Source organism: Stegodyphus dumicola, chromosome 4 (assembly GCF_044657685.1).
Source record: "Stegodyphus dumicola isolate Sdum_Otavi_A_Nest chromosome 4, ASM4465768v1".
Classification (NCBI taxonomy): Eukaryota; Metazoa; Arthropoda; class Arachnida; order Araneae; family Eresidae; genus Stegodyphus; species Stegodyphus dumicola.
In genome coordinates, this window is record NC_140771.1 from 187,083,794 (window position 1) to 187,105,544 (window position 21,751).

Genomic DNA, 21,751 nt, shown 5'->3' on the forward strand with positions numbered 1-21,751 from the left:
CTGATTAAAAATAATTGGTTTTAAGCAAGGCGAGCTTAAAAATTATAGAAAGATCTACACAAGAAATGTTGTGTACAAAGAGATCTTTGACATGTGAATTAACATTTCATTATTTAAATCACCTTTATTGATTGAGCTAGTGGTGGGCTCTTAAGAAATGTACCGCCAGTGGTTTCCTTCATTGCACTCTACTTTAATCAATTAAGCAAGTAGAAGTGGGAAACCCCGTGGGGCAGTAAGCAAAGGGGCGTCCTCGCCGCCTGCCCTGGGTAATTCAGTTTAAATTAGCAGACACCTTTGCACAAATCCTTTTAATTACAATTTATAATATCTAGAACAGCGGTCATTTCGTATGACCACCGGGCTTTCTAGTTTACAAATAATAAAATTCCAGTCTTATCCTTCTTTTATGGTTTAGGATAGGCCCATTATTACTTATTAGTGTAAAGATTAAATCTGAAAGATAATGTCTCCTTTATTAAGTGAATAATTTATGAATTATGAAGGAATTTGATTGCCAGTAAGAGCTTGTGTCAGTAACATAATTTCATCTTTTATTAATCTGCTCCTATGCGCATGTTTTTGTTTCTAATATTATGTTGCTAATAACTTTTTGAGATAAGTTGGTGTTCCAATTAATTAGTTTAATGATAGTAGATTTAAATTCTCTGGTTTGATCAAAAAGTTTGATTCTTTTATAATGAATAATTTATTGACCAAGAAAATCTATTTTCTGTTGACTTGTATTGGTTTAAGTGTTAAGAAAGTTAGAATTTCCAAAATTATTGAAAGTAATCATCTATGTATTGACAGATATTAGCAAAAGTTTTAAATTATCATTGTCCAATGTTTGATGAAATTGATATTCATTTGTAAATAAGTTTAAGTTACGTACTCACAAAAAGAAATTTGTGCCCACAGGGATTTTGTTGATCTATTTGAAAAGAGTGTTATTAAATCTTTTATATATATAGGGTGATCAAAAAGTCAGTATAAATTTGAAAACTTAATAAATCAATGTAGATTGAGAGGCAAAAATTGACCCACATACTTAGAATGATATGGGGTTTTATTAGAAAAGCGATAATCTGATCAGAAAAGCAATAATTAGCATAACAAATTAAGATAAAGCGATGATGTTCTTTACAGGAAATGCTCAATATGTTCACCATCATTGCTCAACAATAGCTGTAGTCAAGGAATAATGTTGTGAACAGCACTGTAAAGCATGTCCGGAGTTATGATGAGGCATTGGCGTCAGATGTTATCTTTCAGCATCCCTAGAGATGTCGGTCGATCACTATACACTTGCGACTTCAGGTAACCCCAAAGCCAATAATCACACGGACTGAGGTCTGGGGACCTGGGAGGCCAAACATGACGAAAATGGCGGCTGAGCACACGATCATCACCAAACGACGCGCGTAAGAGATCTTTCACGTGTCTAGCAATATGGGGTGGAGCGCCATCCTGCATAAAAATCATACGTTCCAGCAGGTGTTTATCAGACAGGCTGGGGACGATGCGATTCTGTAACATATCGGCATACCGCTCACCCGTCACGGTAGCAGTTACAATACCAGAACCACGCATTTCCTCGAAGAAAAAAGGCCCGATAACAGTAGATGTGGTAAATCCAACCCATACCGTGACTTTCTCATCGTGCAATGGAGTTTCCACAACAGCTCTAATAAAACCCCATGTCATTCTAAGTATGTGTGTCAATTTTTACCTCTCTATCTACATTATTCCGTAATTTATTAAGTTTTCAAATTTATACTGACTTTTTGATCACCCGGTATAAGCGGCTAAAGTGTGTGTCGCCGATAATTTATTGTTGCCACTCGGAAATTAACGTTTCCGCAGTTTTTAATTCATATCTCAGCCGATTAAAGTTGTACGAAAATAAGAACGATATGGATGGATAAGGAGAATTTTTGGAATCCGAGGGTATGTGCCTCGAATTTCAACTCGGCGCCGTTCCATAGATATTCGAGAAAAAAGAATTTAGCACTTAGACAAATCTCTCTAGGGAAAACCCAAGAAAGAAAGTGGAAAGTGTAATGGAAAATTAGCTTTTAATTAATATCTTGGCTAATTAAAGTCCCAAGAAGACACAAATGGTCAAAACGGCGTGCCCCAGACATCCGGAATCCAACGGTGTGTTTCCCTAAGCCCCGGAGCCGGCCGTTTCGGAGGAGATGATGTTACTTCACCTCATATATGTATATATATGCGGCTTAAGTATCTGTTTGTCGCCAACAGTTTATTGGTTGCGTGTGTAACTGTATTAGCCAATGGGGTGAAGTTGCCACGGCACAGGGTTGCCGTTTCAACTGAGACGCAGACAATTTCCTGCAAAACTTGCCTTTGCTATGACCATCGATAAGTCTTAGTGCTAAACGCTTAAGAGTGTTGGAATTTTTTTACCCCAGCCTGCATTTGGACACGGTCAACTTTACGTTGCCTGTTCAAGAGTTCACAAAAGAATGGATGTAAAATTAAAAATAATGGATGGTCCTCTGCAAGGCGAGCTTAAAAATGATGGAAAGATCTACACAAGAAATGTTGTGTACAATGAGATCTTTGACATGTGAAGTAACATTTCATTATTTAAATCACCTTTATTGATTGAGGTAGTGGTGGCTCTTAAGAAATGTACCGCCAGTGGTTTCCTTCATTGCACTCTACTTTAATCAATTAAGCAAGTAGAAGGGGGAAACCCCGTGAGGCAGTAAGCAAAGGGGCGTCCTTGCCACCTGCCCTGGGTAATTAAGTTTAAATTAGCAGACACCTTTGCACAAATCCTTTTAATTACAATTTATAATATCTAAAACAGTGGTCATTTCGTATAACCGCCAATCTTTCTAGTTTAATATAATTGTGAAACAATGTGCAATGGATGAAAACTTTTCTTTTGGCTTTTGTTGAAATATTGAACATTTCAGGAAATAAAGTCTGAATACAGTAGAAGTCCAGAAATACGCAACACCTGGGACCAGAGGTTGTACAGATTTTAGGATTTTGCGGATTTCAGGACAGATAAGACAATATTCAGAATAAAAGTGCAAAATAAATAAGGCGTATTAGATACATTTAATTAAATTATTATATACATTAATACAATAATTATATGCATTAAATTATTATTACATATATAAACTGATTTTATTATATTGTTCATTTACATTAGGCTCCTCTATTTTTAAATCAGCATGAATCTGCTTCCCCTTTTCTCTCAGTAGTAGTCCTAAAATAGGTACCCCATCACTCCGCCACTGCCGGAACCACTCTTACGAGACAGCATCGAGGTTTGCTGATTTCGCCTCATGTAAAGATTTCCGATTTCGGATTCTGGTGTTAGAATCACTGTTGCTGTAAAATTTAAACAGCTTTTCTTTATTGTTCCGTATATCATACACAGTCCATGTGGCAATTCCATATGATTTTGCTATAAACCGAGCAGTAGCACCTACCTCCATCTTTAGCAGAATTTCGACTTTTTTCATTACCATCAATGCAATGTGTTTACATTTTTCACCGTTGCAAGCAGTAAAATCATGAGTTCGTTTCTTATCTGTCATTGTATTAAAAAGCACTGAAACTTAAAATATACTTAATTTATCCACAAAATATCTGGATAAAAAAAAACGACATCACTAAACAATCTTGTGAAATAACAAAGCTCAGAAAGTACAACAACGTGAAGCATGAACGTGAAAGAAGAGTTGAGTTAATCATTTGCTTTTTTACCTTGATGCAAACTGGAGGGGAAAAAAACACTTATCATGATGTCAATAATTTAGTATTTCTGTTTTGACTCATTATTGTACAGTAATTATGACATCATTATCCAGTAAGTATTTTTTCTTCAATATTTCATACTCCATGTTGTTATTTCTGGAACCTATAAACTAAATGTTTATAAGATGACTATTATAAATTTCTTGCTCAATTTCTTTAATTTCAAGATTTTTAATTGTGAAAATAACTGAGATGTTATTCTGAATGATCCACAGAAATTGTTATCTTTGTTAGTTGCACCAAATATAATACAACAAATTATTTTAAGTTGTTTTGCAAATAAATAATCAATGTTTTATTTATAATTTTTGGTACTATAAGCAATAAATCTGAATTTAAGTGACTTCCTGCAGAACTTCAGAAAGGCATAGAGATTTGAGAATTTACTGTAATTTAGACGAGATAGAAATTTTTAAGTTTGAAGTGAAAGGCTTTTATTTCGTTGATTATGTAAAAATCTTTTCCAGCTGCTTTTTGGTTAAGTTCTGATTCAATAAGTTGGCTGTAGAACTGTTTTAATATGATACTGAAGTTATTGCTTGCCTTATGTATTTTGATTGTAAATTTCTTCTTTACTTTATTGTTAAGTGCTTTCCAGTTTATTTTTAATTTTGCTGAACACTTTTTTTTTTTTTTTTTTTTTTTTTTTTAAATTTTAAAGAAAGCACTACTGGGAAGATTTAGTTTATAAGCTGTTTTAATGACAGTTATTTTCAATATTAAAAGGGCTGTAATTTTGCTTGTTCCATAGACAGGTCTGAATTTAGTCCCAAGTTTCATTAGCACATTTAATTGCAGGTCATTAATTATATTCAAATCTCCTGTGACTGGGTTTATAGTGCCTATGGATAAAAGAAAAAAATTCTGTTTCTTTGCAGTATCAATTATAGTCTTTGCAATTAATATCATACAGGGTGATTAATTATCAGACTAACAAATTGGGTGTGTATGGGAAGAGAGGACTTGGAATCATAAAGAAATGCAGGGTCACAAATGCTGTAGTTGTGAGCTATGCAAAGAAGCAGAGAACAAGAGAAACAGCAACACATTAATGGGACAGAAAACATTTTATTTAAAGTATGTACTACAACAAGTATTCGAATTATGACCAGAAGTCAACTGGCAGGCCTGACAGCAGCACTGCGTGCAATTTTTTACGTTCTGGAAGATTCTTAGTATGTCATGTATATTTCCCGGCAGCTACATATATTTTTATGACGAGGTCTTCAACTGAAGAAACTGGCGTCTCGTACACCAAACTCTTCATGTAATCCCAGAAGAAGTCCATGCATGATAGGTCCGGTGATCAGGCAGGCCAATGAACCGGGCCACCATGATCCATCCACTGCTGTCCAAAGGCTACGTTGAGGTGTCGGCGGACATCAATCGTGTAATGTCGAGAAGCCTCATGCTGATACCACATGGAGTGATGAAACGGCAGAGAAACATGTGCTTCATCAAGAAGTTTGGGCAGGACTTGTTGCAAGAAGATCAAATATGCTTTATTGTCAAAAGGACTAGGCAGAAGGTACAGTCCAATGAGGCATTCTCCAAGAATGCCGCCCCAAACATTGACTGAGAAGTGCACTTGGGCTGCAAGTGGTTGCGTACGATGAGGGTTCTCCAAAGCCCACAAATGGCTGTTATGTTGATTAAAGGCTTTCTCACATGTGAAGTATGTTTTTATCTGTGAACAATGCGGACGCAGAAAATGCACTGCCTGTAACACTCTGTTGCAGGAACCATGTAGCAAACATCCTCTGGAGTGGATAATCCTCAGGCTCTAATAATTGAATATGATGAAGATGGTATGTGCTCATTTGTTTTGCTGCAAGTATCTTCCAGACAATGAATTGAGATAAACCCACTATCACTCAAGTACTCGTACTTGGATTGTTTTCTGCCAGATGTAAGTCTGCTTTCTCATTGCCAGGTGTCCTCGTCATTCACTGCTGATCATCTAGTTAAACAAGTCTCCCGTAACCTTCTGTTCACACTCGCAAAGGTCGAGCGATGTGGAGCACAGCTGTTTGAGTAATGTTCCTTGTACAATCATCCCAAGCAGCAAACTTGTTACAATCCACATCTCTATACATGATCAACATGTTGACCGGTTTATCATTTGAATATTCGTTCATCCTACTATCTCAGGAAACGAATCGCAAATGACGACTTCCTGCAGGATCGCATTCGTACAAGCTTCTGTTCAGCGCCAAATACCGCAAGACTGCCAGGAGGAATCTTCCAGAACGTAAGGAATTTCATGCAGTGCCACCTGTCAAGCCTACCTGATGACATCTGATTGTAATTTTGAACACCTGTTATAGTACAACCTTTCAATACAATGTTTTCTTCCCATTAATGTGTTGCTGTTTCTGTTCTTTTTCTCTGCTTCTTTGCCCGATAGCTCGCAACTATAGAATTTGCTACCCTGCATTCCTATGTGATTCCGAGTTGTCTCTGTACCCAGTACAATCGGTCTGGAATCACACTGTATATATATGTATATACACAAATACACATAATTCATAATAATGTATAATAAGAAAACTTTCCATGTACCATTCCAAGGAACTGTCACTTGTGATTTGGATCTAGCAAAATATTTGATGCTTACTTGGAAGTAAGCATCAAATTTTTTGGAAATTTTCATTATTTGGAAGTAAGAGAAACACTTTCTTAATTTAGTTGTTGTTAATTGATGGTAGATTTGTTTATCCACTTGATAAGACGATTAATCTAAAATCAATGACAATAGCTACTTTTTCAATGCTTAAAATTTTTACTTTTGATTTTGGTATTTTTGCAATTAAAGATTTTTTTGTTTTTAAAGCAAAAGAGGTCTAGAAAATACTGGTTAAAATATTAATTAAAATTCTGACTAAAGAGTTTTTTCATTCTTTGTTTTAAATTGTATTTCTGTTCCTTGGAGATGGTATTCAGAAAGTTTTCTTATTATTAATTATTATGAATTTTTGGTTTATTACTTTGCAGCTTTAGCTCAAGTCATAGGCCTTTTTAATTTACTATTAATTATTTTTATTTAGAATTTATATTTACAGATACATATATATATGTGTGTGTGTAATGAAACTGAAGACATGAATGATTTGATCGTGAATGCGGTACAAAATTGCATTAAAATTTGCAGTGAAACAGGACTTTCCCCATAATTCAATGTGAATATAGAATAACAAACCCGTGTAGATTTTTTCATAATTAGAATTGCCCAAAAAATGTAATGGCAGAACGTTTTGGAGGCATTGAAATAATGAACACTGAGACGTAGATGCGTAAAAATACTAATTGCATAGATACTTGATGCTTAGAGCGTCCATCCGTTTTGAAGAAGAAGCAGTCGAGCCCGATTAAATTCCTTTTATTTATTTAAATTCACTTGTGGCCACAATCCACTTGGCACTCCACTCATGCCTATTAAAGACATTTACAATTTTGATATTATTGCCATAGAAGCAAAAGTAACAGCACACATAATTGCAGAAAGGCATGTGGCCAAGAGGAAAGCACAAGCAAAAGTGGCACATCAGTTCACAGAAAGAAGGGAGAGAGTCAAAAGTTTCAGTTTTTTAGTTTTGGTTTACAAATTGTTGATTGGTCATGAGGCATCTGCATTAAGGGTTATGCAAGATCGCATGATTAATTTGAATGACACGGTTTAGACTTACAGCGCTACTTTTAGGACAGAGCGATGAAGTTTCCAAATGAAATAAAAAATAAAAGAGGTTATAGTGAATTAAATTTAGAAGTTTGCTTCCATATTTTTTATCTTACACATGTAAGAAAAATAATCTTATTAAATTAGCAACGCAAATTTCCCTTCTCTATTCTAAAAATAGCTACATCTATTTGCACTGGGTCATTTCGAGAAAAATCTGTCGTAGGACTCTTACATAATTCTGATGATGTAAACGGAACTAAAACTCTTAACAGCCAATAATAATTTTACAGCAATATTAACCATCCAATCAAAATGCTTTGAGAACCAAAACTAACCCAGCCGGAATAAGATTTCATCCTGAAAATTACGCACTTGCTTTCCACGCTTTGGCCTAGCTACACTGCTGTCTGTCTGCTGCTGCTTTCTTGCTACAAAATTATCAAAAATGTAAGCCTCTTGGAACAGGCACATTTAATGTGCCGACTTGTGTGCAGCCGTAGCATGTTGCGGAAAATAAAACTGAAGATTTGTCTTCGTCTCAATTTCTTAGTCATTCTGGATCAGCACGTCTGCGCAGTCCAAATTCCTCTTCCTGCTCCTGAAATTATTACAACTGAGTCGACAGCACACGTGTCCTGTGCGCTGGAATTCCAGTGGAAATGTCATCACAATGTCTGCAATAACCAACCATCTCTTCAAACTTCCATGTATAACGGAAATTTATAATGGATTTCAAGTACCTGCAAATTCAAAAGTGATAACGCTAACAGCCATCTCTTAAATGTTTAGGGAAAAAAAAGTGTTTTAAATCATCAGAGTGTGCGTGTGCTTGACAGAAGTGTTATCATCGAAATTGTGGCTATGATTGTGAAAGCAAATTAGTTAACGCCTTCATGTTCTAATCTTCAAGATATTTACGGCTTAGCCAATCTATGTGCACATATGTCATTTAATAAGTGCAATGTAATTCACAGCAATATAAAAATGTGAAAAAAATCAAATAATAGATTTGCTGCGAGTGCTTAAAAATGAAATCTTGAGCCAGCCTTTCAAAATTAATTCAGTGTTTGTTTACAGTAAAATAAATGTTTTCAGAGTGCTGAAGTTTCAAATCATTCCAGTGCTTTCAAGGTTCGAACTGCATATCTTAATATGGCTCTTATGCGAATAAATTAGGATATTTTGCAGTTATGGGATTAAATTTACACTTAAAGTAGGTAGCAGAAAATTGTTTTTGCTTCTGCTTTTGCATAATTAAATCATTGGAACTGATATTTTTTTCTTAATAAATTGGATATTAAAAAATGTAACACTGTGATATGAAAAAATATAATTTAATAATATTAGAAATTTGAATTCTTATAATTTAGAAAAGTAAATAAGTAATTCTTAGATTTTTAGCTATTTTTAGGGAAGGCTATTAAGATAAATATTTGTATTTTTGAAATTTTGTTGAATATTTTGAATACAAATTTTAAAACTATTTAAAAAATGAAGTGTATATAAAAAATAAGTAAAATTATTACAGATACGTAATATGAAATTATGGTAAATGCATGTTAAAATTTATGGGTGATTGTATGTTAAGTATAGTGTATGTCGAGGGAGTACTGGTTCTTAAACAGAGGCCTTATAATTACCTCTGTACAGTTGTTCCTTTTACCCTCTTCATGTAAGATAATGTTGGAGGCTCTCATTTTATGAGAGTGTGTAATTTATTATTATTATTATTATTATTATTTATTGTGGAATGTATTAGTGCAGCTCTCAAAGGCCAGTTACCTTATGCAAGGAACGGAGGCCTTTTCAAGTAACTGCCTAAGCACCCGGGGCCACCAGTGCATAGAACACACTGGTTAGCTCAAGAGAACAGCCCTATTGATGGATATGTTTGTTTACAAGTATTGAGAGGCCTTCCAGTTTGGTAAAATCAGGAATTGTAAATGAAAGATAATAACAGCGAAACCAAAATTTCTGAAATTGTTACTCCTATTATATTTATAGTGTTAAAATATAATTTATCAGTATGGAAATTAGTATCATAAATAATTATGTGCATTACATTTAATTATAAATAATGATTATGTAAAAGATTTATTTTGTGATATTCTGTGATAACAGGAACCTTCCCTGAAGAATTATGAATATGTGAACTCTCAAACAAAAAGACTTTTGAACTGAAATGCTGAAAAATTCAATAGGACTCTAAAAATTAAGAACTTATTTTTTAAAAATTGATATTTATAAATTATACTTTACAGGATCAAAATTTTATGATTTATGGTTTTTATTATTATTATTTGCTAGTGCTTTAAGCTTTTTCTTTAAAAAGGCTTCTCTGTCACTATGCCTTTTTCTTCTTGGGGGCGGGGATATGTAAGAAAAAGAATCTTATTAAATTAGCAAAGTAAATTTTCCTTCTCTATTCTAAAAATAGCTATATATATTTGCACTGGGTCATTTCGAGAAAAATCTATGTCATATGACTCTTATGTAATTCTAATGATCTAAACAGAACTAAAACTCTTAACAGCCAATAATAATTTTACAGCAATATTCACCATTCAATCAAAATGCTTTGAGAACCAAAACTAACTCAGTCTGAATAAGATTTCATCCTGAACATTACGCACTTGCTTCCCACGCTTTGGCCTACCTAGATTGCTGTCTGTCTGCTGCTGCTCTCTTGCTACAAAATTGTAAAAAAAGAAAGCCTTTTGGAACAGGCACATTTAATGTGGCAACTTGTGTGTAGCCGCAACATGTTGCCGAAAATAAAACTGAAGATTTAATCTGCATTCGCCTCCAATTTCCTAGTCATTCTCCTGCTCCTGGTCTTTACTTCTAAGTTTGAATATATTACAACTGTGTATCCAAATTCCTGCTCCCTGAATTTATTATATATATATATAGTTCGGTAAAATGTTATTTTGAACTCTCTCTCTCTATATATATACATATAGTTTGAGCTAAATATATAATACTAATTAAAATAATTAAAATAATACTTTAAACAAAGGATAAAATAAGTTGAAAACCAAAACACGAATATATGTTGCAAGTTGCATTAATTCAGTAGCAATATCTATTAAATTTTAAAAAATAAACTTAAAATCATATTTATCATTGGAATAATGAGTGGGTAAAAATTTTTCTTACAAATGCTAAAATATTATCATTATCACTCAGGGCATCATCCTCTCTACGTTTACCATTTGTGCTAAACATTGTCAAGACATATAAGCAATATTCAATATATTCCCACCACTCTTCCCCTCCTACCATGTAACTCGAGAGGATTTTTGGCTTGGTGTTTATTTTAGGTGTCCCCATGTTGCACAGATGCTATTTGTTTACAAGCATCCAAGTCTTCTTCGGGATTCAAACCCTGTTCTCCAATATGGCAGCTAGCAATGCTAGCCACTATACTGATCAGGGCAGCATAAATATTTGTGACAGATACTTTGCTACTAAAAACTTATATATCTTAATTTTTTTTTATCCATGTGACTAAACCCGAAAAATTAATACAGTCAAAAGTCGTTAATCCGGACTCGGACTTCGGCGATTCCGGATTATAGATCATCAGTTTAAATCTCGTAAGATGGCATGCAGAAATTCTAAAATTAAAAATATGAAATACAAATTTACAAAAAAAAGCTTAATATTTATTTGTTTACTTTATTAAACATTTCTTTTCAATGTAAGTTGTTTAAGTTGCTCCGTTTTATGTGATAATACTTTCTCTTTAATTCTAGAAACAGACATAATATCTTGTTCAGTTACAAAGTTCCGCTGTTCAAGTCCTGTAATTGCTGTGCCGAGAATACTGACTAACTTGTCAACCGAAATTTTTTCGTTTTCACTAACCTCTCTGTCACCTTCTTTATGTCTTTATCTATTTTTTGCAGCAATTCCACTTTTTGTTTGATGGACATCGAAACATACTTTCATTTTGTAGATTCTTTGGGAGCTCCAGCATCGGAAATTCTATTTGACATAATCGAAAGTTCAAGTTTACTTTTATAAAATTGCTCTTAGAGTCTGCAAAAAATAATAAGCCGGATCCAATTCGAAGATTTGGGAACAACGCAATCATCAACATTAACTGAAATAGATAATTAGATAATTTTAGCTTATAACGTCTGTTATACATAAAACGCGCATGCAAAAACGTATTCTGCGATTGTGCACACGCATATGTGCAGTCGTAAAGGTCTTGTGCACGCGTTAACGCCTATGCGCATGTGTGAACGCGCCGCATGCATAGAAAGTTTTTAGCTTTGAGGTCCGGATTATGGGTGTCCGAATTAACGACTTTTGACTGCAATAATAACAATAAAAAGTAACTTACCAGGATGACTAATGGCAAAAATTTGTTGCCTTCTTTTGAAATCATACTGTGCTAACAGTCGTAGATCTAAAACTGCTAAATACTAAAGATACAAAAAAAAAAAAAAAAAAAAAATTAAAACAGTAAACTGCTGAAATATAAAATATATTCACATTTTTAGAACATTTACTACACATGCTTGAATTCATAAATTTATTGCAAGTGTGGAGTCTTTTGTTTACAAATACAGATACATCCAATCAAAAAAAAAAAAAAAAAGGTTGAACAGTTCTTTATTCTATTCATTGGCCTAATTGACAAAATTCGATCTCAAAAGCATGATGAAATTCAAATTGTGCTTTCGAGAAATTCTCATACCTTGAAATCATGACTTAAGATATATATTACGTTTTCTAACATATTTTGACATGAAATCAAACTTTGAAAAAACAAATGGCAAAATTTTGATGATTTTTTTGAGGCATTCTGCAGATATATCCACAATCAACCCCCCCCTTTTTTTTGTTATATAGCATATTCACTATTAAAATAGCCAGTTGTTATGAGTAGAGGCATTGTCTTCTTTTTCATCAGCACGAGTCAATTGTTTATTACATTTAACGTGAAAATAATTATTTCACGATGCCTGCCAAGAAGATTGTTGCCTCAGATAGTGCTGCAAAGAAAAAGAGGGAAGCCATGATCATTGAAATTAAGAAAGAAATCACAGATAAACATAAGCGTGGCGTAAGAGTGACGAATTTAGCGAAATCATCTGCACTGTTCTGAAGGAGAAAGAAGAAATTAATTAATTTGATGTGGCCAAAAGAGTTACCGTTACTTCCAAAACTCTTAGATGTTCAGAAGCTGTTGTTGGTGTGGATTAAAGAGAAGTTAAACGATGATTTGGTGTCAGAAGCCATAATTTGCGCTAAGGTTAAAAACTATACTTGGACTTTCTCTAAAAAACACCAGGTACCTCGACTGAAGATGAGATGGCATTAAGGCAAGCCCTGGATCGTTCGAAAAATTCAAAAAGAGAACCGATGTTCTTTCTTCGTCTTCCCCACATCCCTATCACCAATCAGAACACTTCATAAAAAGTAAATTATGGTTATATTATTTATGTGTTATTTATCACGTTCCCTGCCAAGCCGTTTTTTGAAGACTTCCTGTTCAGGCACACGTGGGGCGAATACGTGCGTAAAGCGTGGGGCGAATACGCCCCACGCTTTACATTTTATTATTTTGTTTCTGGCGTATGCCTTACAATAATTGAAATAGCTCAAAAATCATAATTATCAAGGAAAGGTTGTATAGTTTAACATGCATAACACAACAAACCAATAAATTAATTTTTCTAGGAATTAGTTTAACAAATACCTGGTTAAACATTACTATGCCAAGCAAGTTGCATTCTCACATATAATTTTTTTATTGTACATATATCAGTTTTAAATGAGGGCATTTAGTATTAAGATGCCCATAATTGACTGCATAATGAATTTTAAAAAAAAATTCTTCTTTTTACAATGATAATAGCAAAGGCTTGAACGGAAAGTTGCCCCACGCGGCAGGGAACGTGTTATTAGGAAAATTAATTTTTATACCTATATTTTTAATGGGGAATTTTGTTTCTAAAACTGTCACTAAATCTTGTGTGTACTATGGGATTAAATCAATTTTGTTTCATACGAGAATGGAAATCTATTTTTTTTTAGTTCAACATGCATTGCACATACGCATGTGAGTCTCTCAACTCTCGAGGTTACTGTAAACCAAAGTTGCTAGAAACTTGCTTTGCCTTTCTAAAAGACAATCTGATTGGTGTCTCAGCTGTCCGAATGACGCTTATGTGATGCATAATTCGCCAACAAAGTGAACGCTTCCAACACTGGCGCAAAACTCGCTGTTTTCGGGATTGTCGTATGAAATTCCCTGACTTCTTTGCTCAATTTTCGAATTTCCTAGTAATCTGTTAACAGAATAACATAAGAGGACTGCATAGACTCAACACGGTGGACTGGCTATCTATTATATGCATCTCATTATTCCACACAAAACATTCGAACTTATTTGTGACTAAATTCATTCCCATGCACCAGTATAACACAGATATTTGCTCCTTTTGTTCTAAATATGTAATTTTAAAAATACACAGCATTGATAAACGGACTACACGTAACTGAGAAAGAAAAATCAGTCTCATAGATTTGGGATATTAGAACAATAGATTAAAACAATTTTTTCCCTTTTAACTGAAAAGCAAAATACTGTTTATTGATTTGAAGCAAAATACTGTGTTCCCGCAGAAAGTTTATTGCAGTTCCTTTCACTGCTGGCAAATTTTGCAACAGCATGTATTCAAATTGAATTTGGCAAAACATACCCCGATTTGTCAATAAAAAGTGCTGGAACTTAAAACACAACAGATACAACACATAATAAAATGGTGATGTTTCTTTAATGAAGGACTGTTATTAACATGGTTGCTTGAAGAATGGTTGTATGCATGGTTCCTAGATTTTGGAATGTACTAAAAATTTGGAAACTTCTCAGGTAATTGCAATAATATGCAAGTACCTAAATATAATTGATTTAAACTATCAGACGCTAATGAATTATACATGAAAGAATAAGTTTGCACTGAAATTAAAACTTATAACAACTAGTTATCAAATTAAATATCAGTACCTGAACAGTTCTATAGACTGACTACAGAATACAACACTATAAAAAAGAGCATTAAAAAATTGTAATTTATCTTACAAATGTGAAGAAAATGAAAGATATATATTATTGCATATAAATGAAAGATTGCAAGCATTGTAAATTCATGTTGTTTTCCTTTTAGATTGCTACGAATAGACTCGTATCGTGGGTGAAGATTTCAAAATCACACGTCTCACTGCCGCACCTGCCAAATATTCCATTTTGGATAACATGACCCCTTATTAGGAGTGATTCATATGAGGCAGATAAAAAATAATAATCATAAAAAAAAATCTGAAAGGTTTCAGATTTTAAATTACGTCCAAAGGGGCTTTTTTTTAACATTCTTTATTTATTAAATATAATGTTATTTGCACTTAAACCATAAAATTCAGTTCAATAGCAATGTCTCAAAATTTTAAAATGAGCATATCTTTAGAATTTCCGATACACAGTTCAGCGCGATGGAGATAAAAAGGTCCCCCCCTCCCGTAGCGTGTTGCCATTGCTCACTTTATAAATCGTCGAGCTTGTTTCTAAAAAATTCGTTTAAAGTTTTACAAAATATGAAATTGATAATAAAACAAATTCCTAATTTCAAATTTGGTCTTCCACATGCCCATATTCGTAGGAAGATTACATCATTCAAAATTTGGTCGCTCTATGTACCGTTGTTTTATGTGAGAAATATACATACATTTATGCAGATTTTTTATTATTTAATTTCTTCAAATATAATGCAGGACTCTAACATTTGTTGGCAACAGTTTGAAAAGTGATTCAACGCAAAATCGCAAAACAGAAACAATAGTCCTTCAGGGATAAAGCCCCTTTAGACTAATAATCTTGAACAAAAAAATTACAAGTATATACTTTGGTTACTTTAAATGTTGTACTGTTTAACTGAAAAACTGTCACACTGAAAAATACTCATAAAATTAAAAGCTATTTTCAGACATGCATGAACTTAATAAATATTAAATTCACAAACAGTATTATCATTTGTATCTGAGCTTCTAAATAATTAAGCCTCATTTTTCTTTTAACTAATAAAAGTTAATTTAATTACATTTTTCCCATTAAAAACTATTTTTGATGCCCTAAATAATTTACCTACCAATTGCTAGACAACACATCTATTATCTTTTCAAATGCCAAACCAAGATAATGCATTTTATGTTTGCTAAAAATTGTGTCATCAATACAGAAATACTAACCCTTAGTAGATCAAAATCAGAACATGTCAGTTCTTTGCTCAACAGCTTTCTGTCACCTTTTACAGGAGCATCTATTGCAAACACATATCGCTACAGAAGGAAAACAAATACACACACTATCAGAAATTGCTATGGATAGCAATCAAATGAACAAATGTAACAAATTTCAAAGCATCTTAGTATGAAATGCATGTCATTTATTATAGAAAGAAAAAATTACAAAACATTATATAAAAAAAACTTGAAAATTTTTACATATAAACATTTTTATAATCATTAACATGATGCATACTGAAGCCATAATAATTGAAAATAAATCTAGTAGCAAGAAAAAATTAGAAAACCAATTTTCAAGAATGAAGAAAAATTAGAAAACTAATTTTCAAGAATAATTTCAGCTTTGTGGCAAAGGTCCAGGAAAAAAGTAATAAGTTGCTTTAAATCATTATAATTTCTAGACTGTTTATAAAATCAAGGACTTTTGTGTAATTATCTAGGAAAAACAAACAAGACTCACTTCTGCTGCACATGCATTGAATATGCACAAATAAAGGCTCCAGTTAAAAAAAATTACAACTCCAGTAATCAAGGATATCAAAAATAACTTTGGTTGGATCAAACTATATATCAGATATTCACTTGAGCTACAAAAAAAAAAAAAAAAAAAAAAAAAAAAAAAGTGAAAGAAAAGCAGTTATATTTTAGATCCTTTTATTAAGTTACACAGATATATCAGCCCAGTAAAATTTAAGAACTAAATGAAATAAATAAATGTTTTAGAATAAAATAAGAATTCAAACCTCATTTGTACACCTACTACAGAGAAAATATTTTGTAAGAATGGCCCTAAAATGAAACAAGACACATGTATAAAAACAGGATTCAGTTGAAATAGATTTAATTTTATTATCGTGCATATTTATTTCAAAGGCAAATGAAATATAAATTTCCTTCCTTAAAAAACACTTACTGAAAATAATAAATAAAAGGTAGTACCAATGAATTGATTTTAAAACACAAGTAACAGAGTCTTTTAACAATTCAGTTATGCGTGATGTGATCTGTTGAACTTTTGACTCCTAAATTAAAAAAAAAAAATTAAATGCTATCAGTCTAAAACTTTAATTTGATAAACTGTAATACAATAAATCTTAAGAAATAAATAAACATTGGAAATCTTTAAAAAAAAAAAAAAAAAAAAAAAAAAACTAAAATTTTCCCCTTACTTGAAATTGAACCCAAATATAATTTCAAAAAGAATGACAAGTTTATGTACAATAATAATCAAAAGTTATTTAGTATTTCCTTCTTAGATTGATGTTAAAAAAATTTTCCAAAGTTAAAATTGTGAGATTTGTACCAGACAGTATTCACAATAAAATAAACACAATACTCATCTTATTTTTAATGGCTGTAAAAATGCTCTATCCTAAATGGAAATTTATATATCCAGTAATACTCTGAAGTTATACAATAGGTGTGACTGACAATAAATGCATTAAGTCAATGAATTTTAGTTAAATAGGACAAACAGCTAAAAAAAAATTTGCTTATTAAAGAAGTACGTAATAAAGAATATAGTTTTCATACACAAAATTTTATTAAAATAAATGTGCTATATGAAAATTATTTTGAAGTCAGTGGCTTCATAAAATTTAACACATTTGTCTGACAACTCGAAGGTTTTTTTTGTTTTACCACATAAAATTTCTCCATAGCCACATAATATTTCTTTTATTCCCTGTCTTGTAGCTCTGAATGCATTCCTCATTACAGTATATGTTCTTCAAATTTTCTCTTTTTTCTCAACTGAAGAGACCTGTCAAGCTTGAAACTATAATTTATTTTCCTGATCAAATTAGATCCAAGGTGTCGGGCTTCTTCAGTAGCAATATGTGCATGCATTTCCATAAATAATTGCTCTTCACCAACAATTTGCTGATTCTATCACTATCAGCTTCCAAATCTAATTGCTTGACAAGGTAAAAAACTTCTATTACATTAATGACTTGATTGCTTCATGGCATTGTTTTTCATTTCACTTTTGAAAAGAATGGACCAATTTTCTTCTAGACATCATTTAAGTTTTTTTTCTCCCTTTTGAAATTTTAATTAAAAAATTCTCTAACAATGCTTATATCTCTAACAACACTACATTGCGTGGGAAACCAGAAGAATGGGATATAAAGAATCATATAACTTTGAGTTTGTGTAAATCAGGATAGCATAAGTTGGGATATTACTGTATACAGAATTAAAATTTCTCAAAATTTTGTACAATATGAAGATGATTAATATTTAAAAATATGCATGATTTACCTTAAAATTATAAGTTTATTTATCTTATTACACTGATACAGCTCTGAAAACTGAAAATGGTAATATTAAAATTTAGATCAACAAATACCTATTTGAAGCTCCTTATTACACAGAAGACGACCTTTACTCCTTTTCAACTTGTTAACTCTCTGTTGATGTTAACTAATATTTTCAAGGACATTCATCTTATTTTTAGTGGCTGTAACTATTTGCTTCCTTTTGAAACATTAATTTATTTTCATAAGCTTGGGACAAGATTATCAGTTAATCTTTTCAAAATCTTGAATTGCTCTGCTTTCCCAATCTTTGGACAATTTAGAAGAATGTTTTGTTTTCTTACTTCCTGATCATCAAGCACAAGTTACAGGTCATAGAAATTTTATTATTCTATAACACATTCAACATCAGTTTCATTTTTTTATTTTCATAATAATGACTTCCTTTATTAAAATTAAAAAATCTGATGTGTACACCACATGACTTCCTTGTATTGGAATATTAAATTATATGCATTTTTTCTTGCATTTCATTTAAACTTATTGGATTGAATTAAATCTACTTCGCCGACAGCGCATAAACCACAATGGAATAAATGAATTCTTTAAAATTCACTCTAGTATTTGTTTACCATAGCGACACTTTGACGCTAGATTCACTTAACAGTATTAATAATTATATAACAGTTAACTTATATAATAATTTTATAACAGAAACTAAGTTAACTGTTATATAATCCAATAATTATATAACAGTTGTATATTTCGTTCATATTATAACTCATAATGCACAAAATTGATATCATTTAAAGAATAGAATTATCTAATCGTTGCCACATGTTCTATTCAATAATAATAATAAAGCTAGAATGATGTTTAAAAGAAATTAAGCAAAGAAAACAAAAAAGAAACAGTTTTTCACAGACGATTGAGTATTTCTCATGTAATTAATTCAGTTCTCACTTTGCGAGAAGGCAAAAATACATAAAAACTCAAAATATCTATATTAAAAATTACGAAGTAAATCTCAAACACTTATTTCCTCGAAAAAATTTCAGAAAGAATTAAGCATGATTTAATTGACAATAATAAATGAATGCGTTATCTTTGTTGTTGTGAAGCTAAGTTTCTCTAGATTGGCAACAAATCCACTAATCTCCTGTTTCAAATGTAAACATCAATGGCCGCCATTAAAAAAGGCTTAGTGGCAATTAAACAACTTTAAAATTGCTGATAATTCTAAAAATATTGCACATAGATTTACTAAAGACATAAAATCCTTAACCGGAAGATTAAAAACAACATAATTCAATCATTTTTAAAGCAAAAAATGTACAATTTACAAACATATAAGAGTAAAGAAACTGAGATCACTGAGCCAGGTAACAGAGTGGATATATATATAGTATAAATATATTTATATACGTTTGGTGCGGCCAATTGCAACCAAAATACGAGGTGCACATCTACATTTTATAGCAGTCCTATATACAAAATTTAAACGATTTAAGGCAACTCGTTTTTGAGTTATGCGAGATACGTACGTACATACGTTCGTACAGACGCCATGAAAAATTCTCTTCAGAATTAATTTTAAAGCAGTTTTATAATTTTTTTGAAGGAAAAGAGTATTTTATTCTGTCCTTACGTACAGATATCACGCAAAAACATCGTTAAATTGCATTCGATAGTGGTCAAAATGGATATTTTCATTGAAATATGCTGCCTGAAACTTTTCGCGATTACAATACTTCCTTTTTACTTCGTACAAGGAAGTGAAAAAGGACTGCTTTCTATTTTACCAGCAATTCACCTCCCCATTCATTCTTTTTAAGGATAAAAATGAACAGATTTTTTGTAAATGTTCTCCGATGGTAATCTTTCTAAGTAAAGCATGGTGAGTATTATTATTATCCCTCCAAACATATGGTGTCATAAGCTAAAAAAAAATTCACCCAGGATGCTGCAGAAAAAAACCTTTTTCCTAGAGTTTGTGTGTTAATTATGAGGTGATAAATAAGCAGTGCAAATTAAGATATATTGTATATGTTTCTTAAAAACTAAAAATTAAAAAAAAAATAAATAAAAAAAAACTTTATCTTAATGCCATAATACTAATGTTCCCCTAGAACAGTTAAAAATTCTGAATTCAGTCCAAATTACATCACCACACAGAGAAAAACTTGTTGAGGGGCTATTTTATTACCTGTTCAAGAGTAAATTTCACTAAATACAGATTGCAGATGAAGTACTTCAAACTGAACATGATTCCTGAGTAACAGCCATGACCATATACAAAGTAGTTTTCAAAATCATTATCTAGAACAAAGCTGACAAAGGAAAAAACATGTTTCACATATAGAGTTATACACAGTCACAGGTATATATACATTATACAATTTATTTTCCATAAGTAACATTTGTTAGTCTGTATTTCACAATTTAATTTAAGTATTATCTGATAGTTATACTTTTCGTCACAAATTTTACATTGAAAGGAAACAGCATCAAAAATTTAGATGAAATAGTATATTTTTATTATTAACAATTTAGACTGAGCTTTTTTCAGGTTCATCACACCTACAATAAACAATCAGAAAGGAACTACCACCATAATGGCATATTTTATATCATTTTGTTTAATTGGTTACAATTTTAACAATGTAAGAAATTTTTTCAAAAATTTAATTTCAAATAATGATACATATTTAAAAGGGCAGTTTAAAACAAATACAAATATAAAACAGCATATATAAAAAAAAAAGTACAGCTCTTTGCATTTGCAATTCAGGTCATATTTAAAATTTTATTTAAATTTATGATTTAAATATGTAACATATAGAATTTGAAATATATAATTTATGGGATTCATATATATTTTTATCTGTGTGTGTAAAATAAAAAATATGTATAGCAAAATTCTAACTTCAATTTTCAATACTCCCTTAACTTATTTTAATTTGGGTTTTTACCTTTCTGCCTTAAAAACAGCAATTGTTAATGATAAATCACTTTAAACTACATAATTTCAAAATGAATCCATGTCACATGATTCTTGCATAACACTAATGAAGCAGACATTTAAATAAAAGCTTCAGCCAATAAAGATTTCAATTTGGGAGCCAAAACTTTTTATTAGCCAATGAGGATTACATGTGAAACAAAATTAAATCATTCCTAACCAAGTGTTGATGTTAAACATGCTACATTATCTCTCTCTCATTTCTGTGATGTCAGCTTGTTTGCCACCTTCTGCTCATTTCTGTATTGGAATAAATTATTTCAACGATTTTATTTTGAATAAAGGTGTGAAAAAAGCGCAAATGTAATCAAGAAGAGAAACACAGATTGTGCCCATTACGATGTGTAATTCATATTAAAAATATGCTTCTCAAGAATAATTTTTAAAAAAAGGTTAAATTAGTACTATTGTTAACCCTTTGACGTGCGGTGGTCGCGCCCTGAAACCACCAATTTTTGAATTTTTTTCTCCTCTTCCTTCCGAAATTTTTGAGTGAAAATCAATTGATTACTGATTTTTTACCTCTAAATAACACAAAATGACTTCAGAATCATACATGTTTTAGGTCTTAGTCCTTCAAATCGGATGCCTTTTAAAATTCGTTTTCAATGAGACAAAATAACTTCCTTTTTATTAATTTAAATAACTTTAAATTTCAAAAGTTATTCA

At 31.7% G+C, this 21,751-nt stretch overlaps 1 protein-coding gene across 2 annotated transcripts in view; it reads right to left on the reverse strand.

The window, feature by feature from the left end:
* Window positions 1–21,751, reverse strand: part of LOC118193465 (nucleoporin NDC1-like) — a 79,879-nt gene that overhangs the window by 41,141 nt on the left and 16,987 nt on the right. For both annotated transcript variants that reach the window (XM_035364567.2, XM_035364561.2), the window contains exons 5-10: window positions 20,267–20,390; window positions 16,716–16,824; window positions 16,546–16,591; window positions 16,263–16,389; window positions 15,746–15,835; window positions 11,838–11,919 (exon numbers count right to left, since the gene is read on the reverse strand). In XM_035364567.2, the coding sequence (XP_035220458.2) occupies window positions 11,838–11,919; window positions 15,746–15,835; window positions 16,263–16,389; window positions 16,546–16,591; window positions 16,716–16,824; window positions 20,267–20,390 (578 nt within the window). The remainder of the gene's footprint in view (window positions 1–11,837; window positions 11,920–15,745; window positions 15,836–16,262; window positions 16,390–16,545; window positions 16,592–16,715; window positions 16,825–20,266; window positions 20,391–21,751) is intronic.